Source organism: Rhinoderma darwinii, unplaced genomic scaffold, assembly GCF_050947455.1.
Source record: "Rhinoderma darwinii isolate aRhiDar2 unplaced genomic scaffold, aRhiDar2.hap1 Scaffold_51, whole genome shotgun sequence".
NCBI lineage: Eukaryota > Metazoa > Chordata > Amphibia > Anura > Rhinodermatidae > Rhinoderma > Rhinoderma darwinii.
In genome coordinates, this window is record NW_027464057.1 from 197,696 (window position 1) to 216,406 (window position 18,711).

An 18,711-nucleotide genomic window follows, 5' to 3' on the forward strand; every position below is an offset into this window, starting at 1 on the left:
ATACAACAGACAATATATAATGGAATATACAATACAATATATAATAGAATATACAACATACAATATATAATAGAATATACAACAGACAATATATAATGGAATATGCAATACAACATACAATATATAATAGAATATACAATACAATATATAATGGAATATACAATACAACATACAATATATAATAGAATATACAACATACAATATATAATAGAATATACAACAGACAATATATAATGGAATATACAATACAATATATAATAGAATATACAACAGACAATATATAATGGAATATGCAATACAACATACAATATATAATAGAATATACAATACAATATATAATGGAATATACAATACAACATACAATATATAATAGAATATACAATACAATATATAATGGAATATACAATACAACATACAACATATAATAGAATATACAACATATAATATATAATGGAATATACAACATACAATATATAATGGAATATACAACAGACAATATATAATGGAATATACAATACAGTATACAACATACAATATACAATAGAATATACAACATACAATATACAATAGAATATACAATACAATATATAATAGAATATACAACATACAATATATAATAGAATATACAATACAACATACAATATATAATAGAATATACAATACAATATATAATGGAATATACAACATACAATATATAATAGAATATACAACATACAATATATAATAGAATATACAACAGACAATATATAATGGAATATACAATACAATATATAATAGAATATACAACATACAATATATAATAGAATATACAACAGACAATATATAATGGAATATGCAATACAACATACAATATATAATAGAATATACAATACAATATATAATGGAATATACAACATACAATATATAATAGAATATACAACATACAATATATAATAGAATATACAACAGACAATATATAATAGAATATACAATACAATATATAATAGAATATACAACATGCAATATATAATATAATATACAACATACAATATATAATAGAATATACAATACAATATATAATAGAATATACAACATACAATATATAATAGAATATACAACATACAATATATAATAGAATATACAACAGACAATATATAATAGAATATACAATACAATATATAATAGAATATACAACATGCAATATATAATGGAATATACAACATACAATATATAATAGAATATACAACATACAATATATAATAGAATATACAACATACAATATACAATAGAATATACAACATACAATATATAATAGAATATACAACATACAATATATAATATAATATACAACATACAATATATAATAGAATATACAATACAATATATAATAGAATATACAACATACAATATATAATAGAATATACAACATACAATATATAATATAATATACAACATACAATATATAATAGAATATACAACATACAATATATAATATAATATACAACATACAATATATAATAGAATATACAACATACAATATACAATAGAATATACAACATACAATATATAATAGAATATACAACATACAATATATAATAGAATATACAATATATAATAGAATATACAACAGACAATATATAATAGAATATACAACATGCAATATATAATAGAATATACAACAGACAATATATAATAGAATATACAACAGACAATATATAATAGAATATACAACAGACAATATATAATAGAATATACAACATGCAATATATAATAGAATATACAACATGCAATATATAATATAATATACAACATGCAATATATAATAGAATATACAATACAATATATAATAGAATATACAACATACAATATATAATAGAATATACAATACAATATACAGGGTGGGCCATTTATAAAATGGGAATAGTTGGTGATATTAACTTCCTGTTTGTGGCACATTAGTATATGGGAGGGGGGAAACTTTTCAAGCTGGGTGTTGACCATGGCGGCCATTTTGAAGTCGGCCATTTTGTATCCAACTTTAGTTTTTTCAATGGGAAGAGGGTCATGTGACACATCAAACTTATCGAGAATTTCACAAGAAAAACAATGGTGTGCTTGGTTTTAACGTTACTTTATTCTTTCATGAGTTATTTACACGTTTCTGACCACTTATAAAATGTGTTCAAAGTGCTGCCCATTGTGTTGGATTGTCAATGCAACCCTCTTCTCCCACTCTTCACACACTGATAGCAACACCGCAGAAGAAATGCTAGCACAGGCTTCCAGTATCCGTAGTTTCAGTTGCTGCACATCTCGTATCTTCACAGCATAGACAATCAATGGAAACCTCAAGGCCACGGGATATCTAAAATTGCTACATGATGATGTGTTTCCCTCTTTATGCACTGAAGCTGGCACGTTCCCTGAGTTTTTCCAGCAAGATGGTGCACCACCACATTATGGGTGTCAGGTCCGAGCATTCCTAGATGAACAGTTTCCTGGAAAGTGGATTGGTCGTCGTGGGCCAGTTGACTGGCCCCCTAGGTCTCCCGATCTGACCCCCTTAGACTTTTATCTTTGGGGTCATCTAAAGGCAATTGTCTATGTTGTGAAGATACGAGATGTGCAGCAACTGAAACTACGGATACTGGAAGCCTGTGCAAGCATTTCATCTGCAGTGTTGCTATCAGTGTGTGAAGAGTGGGAGAAGAGGGTTGCATTGACAATCCAACACAATGGGCAGCACTTTGAACACATTTTATAAGTGGTCAGAAACTTGTAAATAACTCATGAAAGAATAAAGTAACGTTAAAACCAAGCACACCATTGATTTTCTTGTGGAATTCTCGATAAGTTTGATGTGTCACATGACCCTCTTCCCATTTAAAAAACTAAAGTTGGATACAAAATGGCCGACTTCAAAATGGCCACCATGGTCAACACCCAGCTTGAAAAGTTTCCCCCCTCCCATATACTAATGTGCCACAAACAGGAAGTTAATATCACCAACCATTCCCATTTTATTTAGGTGTATCCATATAAATGGCCCACCATGTATAATAGAATATACAACATACAATATATGATATAACATACAACATACAATATATGATAGAATATACAACATACAATATATAAGAGAATATACAACATACAACATATAATAGAATATACAATACAACATACAATAATAGAATATAGCATACAATATACAACATAGAATAATAGAATATATCACACAATACACAACATACAATATCTAATGGAATATACAACAGACAATATTTATAAGAATAAACAATACAGTATACAACATACAATATATAATAGAATATACAATACAACATACAATATATAATAGAATATACAACATACAATATATGACAGAAAATACAACATACAATATACAATGGAATATACAATACAGTATACAATACAATATATAATAGAATATACAATACAGTATACAATACAATATATAATAGAATATACAATACAACATACAATATATAATAGAATATACAATATATAATAGAATATAAAACGGAAAACATATATAAGAATATACAATACAGTATACAACATACAATATATAATAGAATATACAACATACAATATATAATAGAATATACAATACAACATATAATAGAATATACAACATACAACATATAATAGAATACACAATACAACATATAATAGAATATACAACATACAACATATAATAGAATATACAACATACAACATATAATAGAATATACAACATACAACATATAATAGAATATACAATACAATATATAATTGAATATATAATATATGTAATGATGGGGGTGAGGAGACAGACAGGTGAGCCCTAATCTACCCACCACTCAGTCCCTACCTACTTGCAACGACCCGCCCTAGGCGACGGGGTACAACTGGGCGACGGTCCCGATGCTCAATAAGTGCACGACAGACAAACAGACAAGGGTACACAGAGCTAGGGGGAGAAAGGGGCAGTTGCCCACGGCAACACCATGAGCAACAAGAGAAGTGAACAAGCCGAGTCAAACCAGGAGAGTACGAGGTGCCAAACACAGAGCAGGAGAGTAGTCAGCAAGCCGGGGTCAATATGAAGCAAGGACAATGGTACAAGAAGCTGCAGCAGGGCCAGGAAACCAACAGAGAAGAATCACAAGCAAGGAGGAACAGGAAAGGCAGGTATAAATAGACAGAGGGCGGGAGCTAGCTCCGTCTGGCCAGGCTGTGATATGCTCTCCCACTCCTAAGCCTGCCACCCTGAGTGGTGGAAGATGGAGTCAGTCTCACAGACAAAGAAGCAGGTGCAGACTGATTATCTATGGGCGTTAACCCCGAAGCTGTGCCTGGCAGATCCTTTACAGTACCCCCCCCCCCTTTTATGAGGGGCCACCGGACCCTTTCTAAGTGGACCTGGTTTACTGGGGAAACGAAGGTGAAATCTCCTGACCAATATCCCAGCGTGAACATCCCGAGCGGGTACCCAAGTCCTCTCCTCAGGCCCGTATCCTCTCCAATGGACCAGGTACTGGAGGGAGCCTTGGACCATCCTGCTGTCCACAATCTTGGCCACCTCGAATTCTGCCCCCTCAGGGGTGAGAACAGGGACCGGAGGTTTCCTCAAGGGAGCCAAGGACGGGGAGCAGCGTTTAAGGAGGGAGGCATGGAACACGTCGTGTACTCGAAAAGATGGGGGCAACTCCAGTCGGAAGGAGACAGGATTGAGGACTTCAATGACCTTGTACGGCCCTATAAACCGGGGAGCAAACTTCTTGGACGGGACCTTAAGGCGCAAATTTTTAGACGATAGCCACACCAGATCCCCGACTATAAATAAGGGGTTAGCAGAAAGTTTTCTATCTGCCTGAGTTTTTTGTATGCTCTGGGACGCCTCTAGGTTCTTCTGAACCTGAGCCCAGACTGTGCACAGTTCTCGATGAACGACCTCTACCTCGGGATTGTTGGAACTACCAGGTGAAACAGAAGAGAACCGTGGATTAAACCCAAAATTACAGAAAAAGGGGGAGACCCCTGACGAGTTACTGACCCGGTTATTAAGGGAAAATTCGGCGAGGGGAATGAATGAGACCCAATCATATTGACAGTCAGAGATAAAACACCTTAAATATTGTTCTAGAGATTGATTAGTCCTCTCAGTTTGGCCATTAGTTTCAGGATGGAAGGCAGAGGAGAAGGACAGATCAATCTCCAACTTTTTACAGAAGGCTCTCCAAAACAAAGAAACAAATTGTACCCCTCTATCCGAAACAATATTGACAGGAACCCCATGGAGGCGCAGGATGTGTTTGACAAACAAGGTAGCTAAAGCATTGGGTAGCATTGGGTAGTTTTTTGAGGGGCACAAAGTGGCACATCTTACTGAAGCGGTCTACTACCACCCACACCACCGACTTGCCTTGAGATGGAGGCAAATCGGTGATAAAATCCATGGAGATATGGGTCCAAGGTCTCTGGGGAATGGGCAAAGAACATAGTAAGCCCGCTGGTCGGAATCTGGGAGTCTTGAACCTAGCACAAACTTCACAAGCGGCGACATAGGCCTTAACGTCTTTAGGCAACCCAGGCCACCAATAGTTTCTGGCAATGAGGTGCTTGGTACCAAGGATGCCTGGATGGCCAGATAGTGCAGAGTCATGATTTTCCCTAAGTACCCTTAGCCGGAATTGCAGGGGAACAAACAGCTTGTTCTCAGGAAGGCTCCTGGGAGCTGAACCTTGATCAGCCGCAATTTCAGAGACTAAATCAGAATCAATAGCGGAAATGATTATACCTGGAGGCAAAATACAAGCAGGATCTTCCTCCGAAGGAGGGCTGGCCATGAAACTACGTGACAGTGCATCAGCCTTAACATTTTTAGACCCAGCCCTATAGGTAACCATAAAGTTGAATCTGGTAAAAAATAACGCCCAACGAGCTTGTCTTGGGTTTAGCCTCCGGGCAGATTCTAGGAAAACCAGATTCTTGTGGTCGGTAAGGACCGTTACCTGGTGCCTAGCCCCCTCCAGGAAGTGGTGCCACTCTTCAAATGCCCATTTAATGGCTAAGAGTTTGCAGTTGCCAATATCATAGTTACTCTCAGTGGGTGAAAACTTCCCGGAGAAGTAGGCACAGGGATGGAGATGGGTGAGGGACCTGGGACAAGACAGCCCCCACTCCCACCTCGGACGTGTCAACCTCCACGATAAATGGCTCCATTTGGTTGGGCTGAACCAGCACCGGGGCCGAGATAAAGCACTTCTTAAGGACCTCAAAAGCCTGGACAGCCTCAGGAGGCCAGTGGAGGAGATCAGCACCTTTGCGAGTGAGATCCGTAAGAGGCTTAGCGATGACCGAGAAGTTAGTAATAAACCTCCTGTAATAATTACCGAACCCCAGGAAGCACTGTAACGCCTTCTGGGAGGCAGGTTGGACCCATTCCGCCACAGCCTGGACCTTGGCGAGGTCCATGCGGAATTCATGAGGAGTGAGGATTTGGGCCAAAAATGGTATCTCCTGCACCCCAAACACACATTTTTTGGTCTTTGCAAACAGTTTGTTTTCTCGAAGGACCTGGAGCACCTTCCTGACATGCTCAATGTGGAAGGACCAGTCCTTGGAAAACACAAGTATGTCATCAAGGTACACTACAAGAAATAACCCCAGGTAGTCTCTTAAAATCTCATTTATGAAATTCTGGAAGACCGCGGGAGCATTACACAACCCAAAGGGCATGACGAGGTATTCGAAATGACCATCGGGCGTGTTAAACGCAGTCTTCCACTCATCCCCCTCTTTGATGCGGATAAGGTTATACGCCCCCCGTAGATCAAACTTAGAGAACCATTGGGCCCCCTGAACCTGATTAAAGAGATCAGGAATCAGAGGAAGGGGATACTGGTTCCTTACAGTGACCTTATTCAAGCTTCGGTAGTCAATGCATGGCCTAAGACCACCATCCTTCTTCCCTACGAAGAAGAAGCCAGCACCTACCGGAAAAGTAGAGGGGCGAATGTAACCCTTGGCCAGGCATTCCTAGATATACTCTCTCATGGCTTCACGTTCGGGACAAGAGAGATTAAATATCCTACCCTTAGGGAGCTTAGCTCCTGGTACCAAATTGATTGCGCAATCATATTCTCTATGAGGAGGTAACACTTCGGAGGCCTCCTTAGAGAAAACATCGGCGAAGTCCTGAACAAACTCAGGTAGCGTGTTCACCTCCTCAGGGGGAGAAATAGAATTAACAGAAAAACATGACGTCAAGCATTCATTACCCCACTTGGTAAGGTCCCCAGAATTCCAGTCAAACGTGGGATTATGCAACTGCAACCAGGGAAGGCCTAAAACCAAATCGGACGATAATCCCTGCATTAACAGTACAGAGCACTGCTCCAAATGCATGGAGCCAACAAGGAGTTCAAAAACAGGGGTATGCTGTGTAAAATAACCATTAGCAAGAGGAGTGGAGTCGATACCCACTACCGGGACAGGTTTAGGCAAATCAATCAAAGGCATAGCTAGAGACATAGCAAATTCCACAGACATGATATTAGCAGAAGACCCTGAATCCACGAAGGCACTGGCGGTAGCAGACCTACCCCCAAAAGAGACCTGAAAGGGAAGCAAGATTTTATTACGTTTCATATTTATGGGAAATACCTGTGCGCCCAAGTGACCTCCCCGATGATCACTTAGGCGCGGAAGTTCTCCGGCTGCATTCTTACGCTTAGGACAGTTGTTCACTTTATGCTTGTCATCCCCACAGTAGAAGCAGAGACCATTCTTCCTGCGGAAATCTCTACGTTGTTGGGGGGACACGGAGGCCCCGAGTTGCATAGGTACCTCCGAGTCTTCCGGGGAGGAACGAAGCAACGGAACCTCGGGAGGCATCATGGGAGAGTCAGAGGAGAAAACATCAAGACGTTCAAGTTGTCGTTCCCTGAGACGTCGGTCAAGTCGTACCGCTAAAGCCATAACCTGGTCTAGGGAGTCAGAAGAGGGATAACTAACTAGCAGATCTTTCAGGGCGTTCGACAGACCCAACCTAAACTGGCACCTTAAGGCAGGGTCATTTCACCGAGAAGCTACGCACCACTTCCTAAAGTCAGAGCAATACTCCTCAACAGGTCTCTTACCCTGGCGTAAGGTCACCAGCTGACTCTCGGCAAAAGCAGTCTTGTCAGTCTCGTCATAGATGATTCCGAGAGCAGAAAAGAAAAGATCAACGGAGGAAAGTTCAGGGGCGTCAGGAGCCAAGGAGAAGGCCCATTCTTGGGGCCCTTCCTGGAGCCGGGACATAATTATACCCACCCGCTGGCTCTCAGAACCTGAGGAGTGGGGCTTTAAACGAAAATAGAGCCTACAACTCTCCCAAAAGGAAAGAAAAGTCTTCTGGTCCCCCGAGAACCGGTCGGGCAACTTGAGGTGGGGTTCAAGAGGTGAGGTGAGGGGGACTACCATGGTAGCATCAGGCTGGTTGACCCTCTGAGCCAGGGCCTGGACCTGTAGGGAGAGACCCTGCATTTGCTGAGCCAGGGTCTCAAGGGGGTCCATAGTGGTGTCAGGGACCAGGGTAGACTAGGTATGGGCTTGTGATTATGTAATGACGGGGGTGAGGAGACAGACAGGTGAGCCCTAATCTGCCCACCACTCAGTCCCTGCCTACTTGCAACGACCCGCCCTAGGCGACGGGGTACAACTGGGCGACGGTCCCTACGCTCAATAAGTGCACGACAGACAAACAGACAAGGGTACACAGAGCTAGGAAGAGAAAGGGGCAGTTGCCCACGGCAACACCGTGAGCAACAAGAGAAGTGAACAAGCCGAGTCAAACCAGGAGAGTACGAGGTGCCAAACACAGAGCAGGAGAGTAGTCAGCAAGCCGGGGTCCATATGAAGCAAGGACAATGGTACAAGAAGCTGCAGCAGGGCCAGGAAACCAAACGAGAAGAATCACAAGCAAAGGAGGAACAGGAAAGGCAGGTATAAATAGAGAGAGGGCGGGAGCTAGCTCCGTCTGGCCAAGCTGTGATAGGTTCCACCACTCCTAAGCCTGCCACCCTGAGTGGTGGAAGATGGAGTCAGTCTCACAGACATAGAAGCAGGTGCAGACTGATTATCTATGGGCGTTAACCCCGAAGCTGTGCCTGGCAGATTCTTTACAATATATATATTATTACTCCCAGTATAGCTTCCCCCTAGGACATATGACGCCTGCAGATTATTACTCCCAGTGTAGCTCCCTCTAGGACAAAAATAGAAATCGTACTACTACTCCCATCCTCATTAATAAACAATAGAACCCTGGGGTCACCACTTATAACCGGAGATCATTCAGAGTAGGAATCATTGACCCAAACTCTCTGGACACGTCCTGGAGCCAATTCCCAATCTAATTACAAACTCTACTTTCTAAACCTCTAGTCCTTAATTTACCCATTAGACTTCTATGAGGGACAGTGTCAAATGCCTTTACAAAGTCCAAAAACTATATCCACAGCGGCCCCTCTGTCTAGGCTTCTGCTCACCCCTTCATAAAAACACATCAGGTCGGTGTGACAACTTAGTAAATCCGTGCTGGCTGTCACTTATAATACTATTATCTGTCAAATAACTCTGTATATAGTCCCTCAATAGCCCCTCAGACATTTTCCCCACGATGGATGTTAAGCTTACTGGTCTATAATTACCCGGTGAAGACCTAGTCCCTTTTTGAAAATAGCCGCCACATTTGCCCTGCGCCAGTCCCTTGGCACTATTCCAGTCACTAGAGAATCTTTAAATATTATGAAGAGGAGGACAGAAATAACTGAACTAAGCTCTTTAAGAACTCTGGGGTGTAACCCATCTGGTCCCAGGGCCTTGTGTACATTTATTTTATTTAATTTAGCTTGTCTACATTCAGCCAATTCAGTATATCAACTGATATATTAACAGCACTGGTCCCGCCTACATCAGTTTCTCAGAACTGGCCCCGCCTTCATTAGCTCTTAAGCACTGGCCCCGCCTACATCAGCCCTTCAGCATTGGCCCCACCTACATCAGCTCTTCAACACTAGCCCCGCGTACATCAGCTCCTCAGCACTGGCCCTGCCTACATCAGCTCCTCAGCACTGCCCCCGCCTAGATCAGCACTGGCCCCGCCAGGCATGTACAGCACTGACAGCAGCTAATATCCAGAGTAACCGCCGTGTACAGCACTGACAGCAGCTAATATCCAGAGTCACCGGCGTGTGCAGCACTGACAGCAGCTAATATCCAGAGAAACCGCCATGTGCAGCATTGGCAGCAGCTAATATCCAGAGTAACCGCCGTGTGCAGGACTGACAGCAGCTAATATCCAGAGTAACCGGCGTGTGCAGCACTGACCGCAGCTAATATCCAGAGTAACCGGCGTGTGCAGCACTGACAGCAGCTAATGTCCAGAGTAACCAGCGTGTACAGCATTGACAGCAGCTAATATCCAGAGTAACCGGCGTGTACAGCACTGACAGCAGCTAATATCCAGAGTAACTGGCGTGTGCCGCACTGACAGCAGCTAATATCCAGAGTAACCGGCGTGTGCAGCACTGACAGCAGCTAATGTCCAGAGTAACCAGCGTGTACAGCATTGACAGCAGCTAATATCCAGAGTAACCGCCGTGTACAGCACTAACAGCAGCTAATATCCAGAGTAACTGGCGTGTGCAGCACTGACAGCAGCTAATATCCAGAGAAACCGGCGTGTGCAGCACTGACAGCAGCTAATATCCAGAGTAACCGGCGTGTACAACACTGACAGCAGCTAATATCCAGAGTAACCGCCCGATGCAGCACTGACAGCAGCTAATATCCAGAGTAACCGGCGTGTGCAGCACTGACAGCAGCTAATATCCAGATTAACTGCCATGTGCAGCACTGACAGCAGCTAATATCCAGAGTAACCGCTGTGTGCAGCACTGACAGCAGCTAATATCCTGAGTAACCGCCGTGTGCAGCACTGACAGCAGCTAATATGCAGAGTAACTGCATTGTGTAGCACGGACTGCAGCAGGCGGGCTGGGGGTGATCAATAAGGTGCTGGTTGGTGGTCTCTGGTATCTGGCGCCTCGCTGACTGCAGAACATCCCGCATTTGCTGAAGAGTGCGTTGGGGAGGGTCCATAGAGAGAACAAGATGATCGAGGTCCCACCGATGCTCCATTGGGTTGAAGTCTGGAGAATTAGGGGCCGGGGAAGTACTTGGAGGTCTTGGTCGTGCTCTGCCAACCACTGTCGGACATTTCTAGCCGTGTGACATGTCGCATTGTCTTGCTGGTAGATTCCATCTGCCCCAGGGAAGACAATCAGCATGTAGGGGGGATGTGATCTTTAACGATTGATTCCCAAATCTCTTCAGAGCCGTCGACATGGATGAGTGGCCCATAGAATGGCATGAAATATCCCCCAAACATAACGCTGCCGCCACCGGCTCGGTTCTTCCAGCAATGGTTGCCAGGTGTTTTGCTCTCTGATGTTTCTCGCCTGACACGACAACGTCCACCTGTTCCATGAAGCAGAAAACGTGACTCATCGGAAAAGACAACCCTTTACCAATCATCCATCGGAGAAGACGACCCTTTACCAATCATCCATCAGAGAAGACATCCCCTTACCAATCATCGACCAGAGAAGTCAACCCTTTACCAATCATCCATCAGAGAAGACAACCCTTTACCAATCATCCATCAGAGAAGACAATGCTTTACCAATCATCCATCGGAGAAGACAACCCTTTACCAATCATCCATCGGAGAAGACAACCCTTTACCAATCATCCATCGGGGAAGACAACCCTTTACCAATCATCCATCGGAGAAGACAACCCCTTACCAATCATCCATCGGAGAAGACAACCCCTTACCAATCATCCATCGGAGAAGACAACCCTTTACCAATCATCCATTGGAGAAGAAAACCCTTCACCTATCATCGTTGGTCCAGTTCCGATATTGCCGCGCAAATTGAAGCCATTTTTTTCCCCTGCACCTTTGTTACATAGGACCAGTGACATCCGTCGGCTTCGGAGCCCCATACGCAGTAGGTCCACTGTTGTATTAGACACACGTCTGGTCGCCCCCTGGTTGATTTTCACGGTGAGCTGCTCCACTGTAGCGTGTCGTTCGTCCTTCTTGCACCTTCGTAGCCGACGTTCACCTCTCACATCGATGGCACGTGGTGCTCCGCAGTTTCCACGTTAGTAACTCTCAATCTCGCCATTTATCCACTCACGATACACTGTCACCACAGCAGCATGCAAACAGTACACCAACTGCGCTGTGTGAGAAATACCACCGCCCTGGCCCGAAAGCCGATAATCAGCCCGTATTACAACTCTGATAAATCGCCCGTTACCCATGACAACAACGAGTGATATGTGATCAGACAGCCGACCGCACCCCTTATATACCCACCAAGCCCCGACACATCACATCGCTACACGCTGCCGACGAGAAAAGTGGGAGGTGCTCATAACAATGGGACTCGACTAATTATAACACACAATAATATATGCAACATACGATATATAACAGAATATATAATACTCTGTACAATGTATGACGCTATATAATCTACATAACTTTACAATGGACATGACGCTATAGAATCTACATTACTCTGTACAATGTGTATGACACTATAGAATCTACATTACGCTACAATGTGTATGACGCTATAGAATCTACATTACACTTTACAATGTATATTACACTATAGAATCTACATTACACTGTACAATGTATATTACACTATAGAATCTACATTACACTCTACAATATATATGACACTAGAGAATATACATTACAATGTACAATGTATATGACACTATAGAATCTACATTACACTGTACAATGTATATTACACTATAGAATCTACATTACACTCTACAATATATATGACACTAGAGAATATACATTACAATGTACAATGTATATGACACTATAGAATCTAAATTACAATCTACAATATATATGACACTATAGAATCTACATAACTCTGTACAATGTATATGACACTATAGAATCTGCATTACACTTTACAATGAATATGATGCTATAGAATCTGCATTACACTGTACAATGTATATGACACTATAGAATCTACATTACTCTGTACAATGTATATGACACTATAGAATCTACATGACTCTGTACAATGTATATGATGCTATAGAATCTACATTTCTCTGTACAATGTATATGATGCTATAGAATCTGCATTACACTGTACAATGTATATGTCACTATAGAATCTGCATTACTCCGTACAATGTATATGACACTATAGAATCTACATTACACTGTACAATGTATATGACACTTGAATCTACATTAGACTGTACAATGTATATGACACTATAGAATCTACATTACACTTTACAATGTATATGACACTTGAATCTACATTAGACTGTACAATGTATATGACACTATAGAATCTACATTACACTTTACAATGTATATGATGCTATAGAATCTACATTACTCTGTACAATGTATATGACACTATAGAATCTGCATTACACTTTACAATGTATATGTCACTATAGAATCTGCATTACTCCGTACAATGTATATGACACTATAGAATCTACATTAGACTGCACAATGTATATGACACTATAGAATCTACATTACACTGTACAATGTATATGACACTATAGAATCTACATAACACTGTACAATGTATATGACACTATAGAATCTACATTACACTGTACAATGTATATGACACTATAGAATCTACATGACACTGTACAATGTATATGATGCTATAGAATCTGCATTACACTTTACAGTGTATATGACACTATAGAATCTGCATTACGCCGTACAATGTATATGACGCTATAGAATCTACATTACACTGTACAATATATGACCCTATAAAATCTGCATTACGCCGTACAATGTATATGGCCCTATAGAATCTACATTAGGTTGTACAATGTATATGACACTATAGAATCTACATTACACTGTACAATGTATATAACACTATAGAATCTGAATTACACTTTACAGTGTATATGACACTATAGAATCTGCATTACGCCATACAATGTATATGACCCTATAGAATCTACATCACACTGTACAATGTATATGTCCCTATAGAATCTGCATTACGCCGTACAATGTATATGACCCTATAGAATCTACATTAGATTGTACAATGTATATGACACTATAGAATCTACATTACACTGTACAATGTATATGACACTATAGAATCTACATGACACTGTTCAATGTATATGACACTATGGAATCTGCATTACGCCGTACAATGTATATGACCCTATAGAATCTACATTAGATTGTACAATGTATATGACACTATAGAATCTACATTACACTGTACAATGTATATGACACTATAGAATCTACATTACACTGTACAATGTATATGACACTATGGAATCTCCATTACGCCGTACAATGTATATGACCCTATAGAATCTACATTAGATTGTACAATGTATATGACACTATAGAATCTACATTACACTGTACAATGTATATGACACTATAGAATCTACATTACACTGTACAATGTATATGACACTATGGAATCTCCATTACGCCGTACAATGTATATGACCCTATAGAATCTACATTAGATTGTACAATGTATATGGCACTATAGAATCTACATTACACTGTACAATGTATATGACACTATAGAATCTACATACAGTATTTGATGAAATAGAAGATGTTGCATCATCCCTAACTCTGATTGTTATGTGCTAAGGATCCGGTGACCGTCTTCTCGCATGTGGTAACAATGGGTAATCTACAGCCGGGGACATCCTACAACTGCAGCATCACCACGGTCAGCCACCGCACTCCCAGCATTCCCACCTACATCACAGTCTCCACATTGGGTAAGTGTCAGGATATAGATCCCGGCTCCATTCATATTATCCAGAGCCACTGCAGCTACTATTCTATTTTATCACTAGATTCCTTATAGTTAGTAAGAAATACTCACCACCGGCTTCCCACAATCAAAAGAATTGTACTAATATGGGATGAAATATAATGATACTGAGAACGTGGCACCAGGCATGGATGATTAATTAAGTCATGTACCATAAAGTCAATATCAGTCTTTTTATAGTCCGGTCATTGTAGTCCCAGCATTATTTACTTTCATAATCATAGATACAGCGTTATATGATGAGAGATATAAGATTCTTCTACTTGCAGCCAGAATGTTATCATGTAAATCTATGGGAGCTGTATATATCTGTATGTAGTGAGCTCCCCCTAGTGGTGGCTGCAGGCAGCAGAATGTTAACATGTAACGGTATGAGAGCTGTAAATATCTGTATGTAGTGAGCTCCCCCTAGTGGTGACTGCAGGCAGCAGAATGTTATGTTACTCTATGGGAGCTGTATATATCTGTATGTAGTGAGCTCCCCATAGTGGTGGCTGCAGGCAGTAGAATGCTATCATGTAACTTTATGAGAGCTCACTACATGCAGATATATACAGCTCACATACACTTACATGATAACATTCTGCTGCCTGCAGTGACCACTAGGAGGAGCTCAGTACATACAGATATATACAGCTCCCATAGAGTTACATGATAACATTCTGCTGCCTGCAGCTACCACTAGGAGGAGCTCACTACATACAGATATATACAGCTCCCATAGAGTTACATGATAAGATTCTGCTGCCTGCAGTCAACACTAGGAGGAGCTCACTACATACAGATATATACATCTCCCATAGAGTTGCATGAGAACGTTCTACTACCTGCAGCCACCACTAGGGGGAGCTCACTACATACAGCTATATACTACTCCCATAGAGTTACATGATAACATTCTGCTCTCCAGCCACCACTAGGGGGAGCTCACTACATACAGATATATACAGCTCCCATAGAGTTACATGATAAGATTCTGCTGCCTGCAGTCATCACTAGGGGGAGCTCACTACATACAGATATATACAGTTCACATAAACTTACATGATAACATTCTGCGGCCTGCAGTCACCACTAGGAGGAGCTCACTACATACAGATATATACAGCTCCCAAAGTTTTACATGATAATATTCTACTGCCTGCAGTCACCACTAGGGGGAGCTCACTACATACAGATATATAAAGCTCCCATATAGTATAGTTACATGATAACATTCTGCTGCCTGCAGCCACCACTAGGGGGAGCTCACTACATACAGATATATACAGCTCCCATAGAGTTACATGATAACATACTGCTACTTGCAGCCACCACCAGGGGGAGATCACTACATACAGATATATACAGCTCCCATAGAGTTACATGATAACATTCTGCTCTCCAGCCACCACTAGGAGGAGCTCACTACATACAGATATTGTAAATTCGGGGTAGGGAGACAGACAGGTGAGCCCTAATCTACCCGCCACTCAGTCTCTGCCTACTTGCATGGCCCGTCCTAGGCGACGGCGTACAACTGGGCGACGGTTCCTGCACTCAATATGTGCACGACAGACAAACAGACAAGGGTACACAGAAGCTAAGGGAAATGGGGCGGTTGCCCACGGCAACACCGTGAGCAACAAGAGTAGTGAATGAGCCGAGTCAAACCAGGAGTGTACGAGGTACCAAACGCAGAGCAGGAGCGTAGTCAGTAAAACCAGGGTCAATATGAAGCAGAGGTCAATAGTAATAGCAGGAACAGCAGAGACAGGAAATAAGAGAGAATCACAGGCAAAGGACAAGCAGAAAATGAAGGTATAAATAGACCGAGGGCGGGAGCTAGAACCGTCTGGCCTGGCTGTGATAGGTTCTCCCACTCCTCAGCCTACCAGCCTGAGTGGTAGCAGATCGAGTCACTCTATCAGACCTAGGAGCAGATGCAGACTTATTAACCACGGGTGTCGACACGGAAGCTGTGTCTGGCAGATCCTTTACAGTTATATACTTCTCCCATAGAGTTGCATGATAAGATTCTGCTGCCTGCAGTCACCACTAGGGGGAGCTCACTACATGCAGATATATACAGCTCACATACACTTACATGATAACATTATGCTGCCTGCAGTCACCACTTGGAGGAGCTCACTACATACAGACATATCCAGCTCCCATGGAGTTACATGATAGCATTCTACTACCTGAAGTCACCACTAGGGGGAGCTCACTTTATACAGATATATAAAGCTCCCATATAGTTACATGATAGCATTCTGCTGCCTGCAGTCACCACTAGAGGGAGCTCACTACATACAGATATATACAGCTCCCATAGAGTTACATGATAACATTCTGCAGCCTGCGGCCACCACTAGGAGGAGCTCACTACATACAGATATATACAGCTCCCATAGAGTTACATGGTAACATTCTGCTGCCTGCAGTCACCACTAGGGGGAGCTCACTACATACAGATATATACTGCTCCCATAGAGTTACATGATAACATTCTGCTGCCTGCAGTCACCACTAGGAGGAGCTCACCATATACTGTATTATGTTTGAGTTTGGTTTATTGCAGTATGGAGTTATCCCTCGAGTTTCCGTGACTGGCTGCTGCAGTCAGACACAATGTTAGTTGATATTTTATAGACAGATTTTATAATTATGTCTATGCAGGGAATTTGTTACTCTGTAGCCAGAAAATCATCTCTCCGCCCGTTATAAAGAGATATTAAGACATTAATCAGGGCAGAATTTTGAAGCTTTTTCGATTAAAAATCAATAAACTGGTGGTCTTGGGTGGCTTTCCCTTGAAGCTACCTGTGAGGTGTGAGGCTGCTCTTCTGGTCAGTTGTCTCTTAGTTCTTCATATTTAGGTCTTCCTCTTTCAGGGGTCGCAGGATCGATGATCTTTTTGTTCAGTGGAGGGTGATCTTCAGATTTTGTAGGGTGATTATAATGAGCGGTTTATTTATACAACAAAAACACCCTGAAGATGTTATCCTAGTGTCACCTGTCGGCATCTCCGTGTACTGGGGGGGGGGGGCAGCTGTTCTCGGGATTTTCAGTTTGGGGGTGTTGTGTGAATATCTTTGTTCTGTCTCCTAGTCGCTGAGGTGAACCCCAATGTTGTGGTGATTTCGCTGTTGGCCGTTCTCAGTATTCTGCTGATTGGACTCTTGCTGGTGACTCTGATTGTCTTGCGCAGAAAACATCTCCAGATGACCAGGTAATTGGATGACATTCTCAGTTGTCTGGATGCATTAAGTCTTCTATCTGCACATAAACTGCTAATAAAACTAACCCGAATCTGTGGATGAACGGAGCATCCCCCGATATCCACAAACGGCTGTGGTTTTGTTCACACAGAGCAGTCTGGTGTTTTATGTGCAGCTTCTCCAACCAGCAGCAAACACTGCACCAAAACGTTACTGTGCAATCAAGGCCACCGTCAGTCAAGGTTTCTGTGCAATATATACACTACATGGCCAAAAGTAAGTGGATGCCTAAACCTCTCATCCACATTCATCTCACCCAGCGGATGAGCAGGGAGCTGAGGGCGCCCCCCACGCTAAAGGGATCCCCTGTTATTTAGTTTCTTTTTAAACTCTTCACAGGCCATTGTTCTTCTCATTTCATTTAGCCAAATATTTTTGGGAGGACGTTTCATCCATTTTTGCATAATTCGTTTGTTTTTTTTATTCCTATGAACAGGGCTCCGCCCCTTCACAATCTTCTGCTCGCCCAATCAGCACAGAATTAAGTCATA

General features: G+C 41.6%; 1 protein-coding gene across 1 annotated transcript in view; it reads left to right on the plus strand.

The window, feature by feature from the left end:
• Nucleotides 1-18,711, plus strand: part of PTPRO (protein tyrosine phosphatase receptor type O) — a 194,515-nt gene that overhangs the window by 95,260 nt on the left and 80,544 nt on the right. Inside the window, exons 14-15 of the mRNA XM_075848823.1 lie at nt 14,769-14,901; nt 18,051-18,171. Of these exons, the coding sequence (XP_075704938.1) occupies nt 14,769-14,901; nt 18,051-18,171 (254 nt within the window). The remainder of the gene's footprint in view (nt 1-14,768; nt 14,902-18,050; nt 18,172-18,711) is intronic.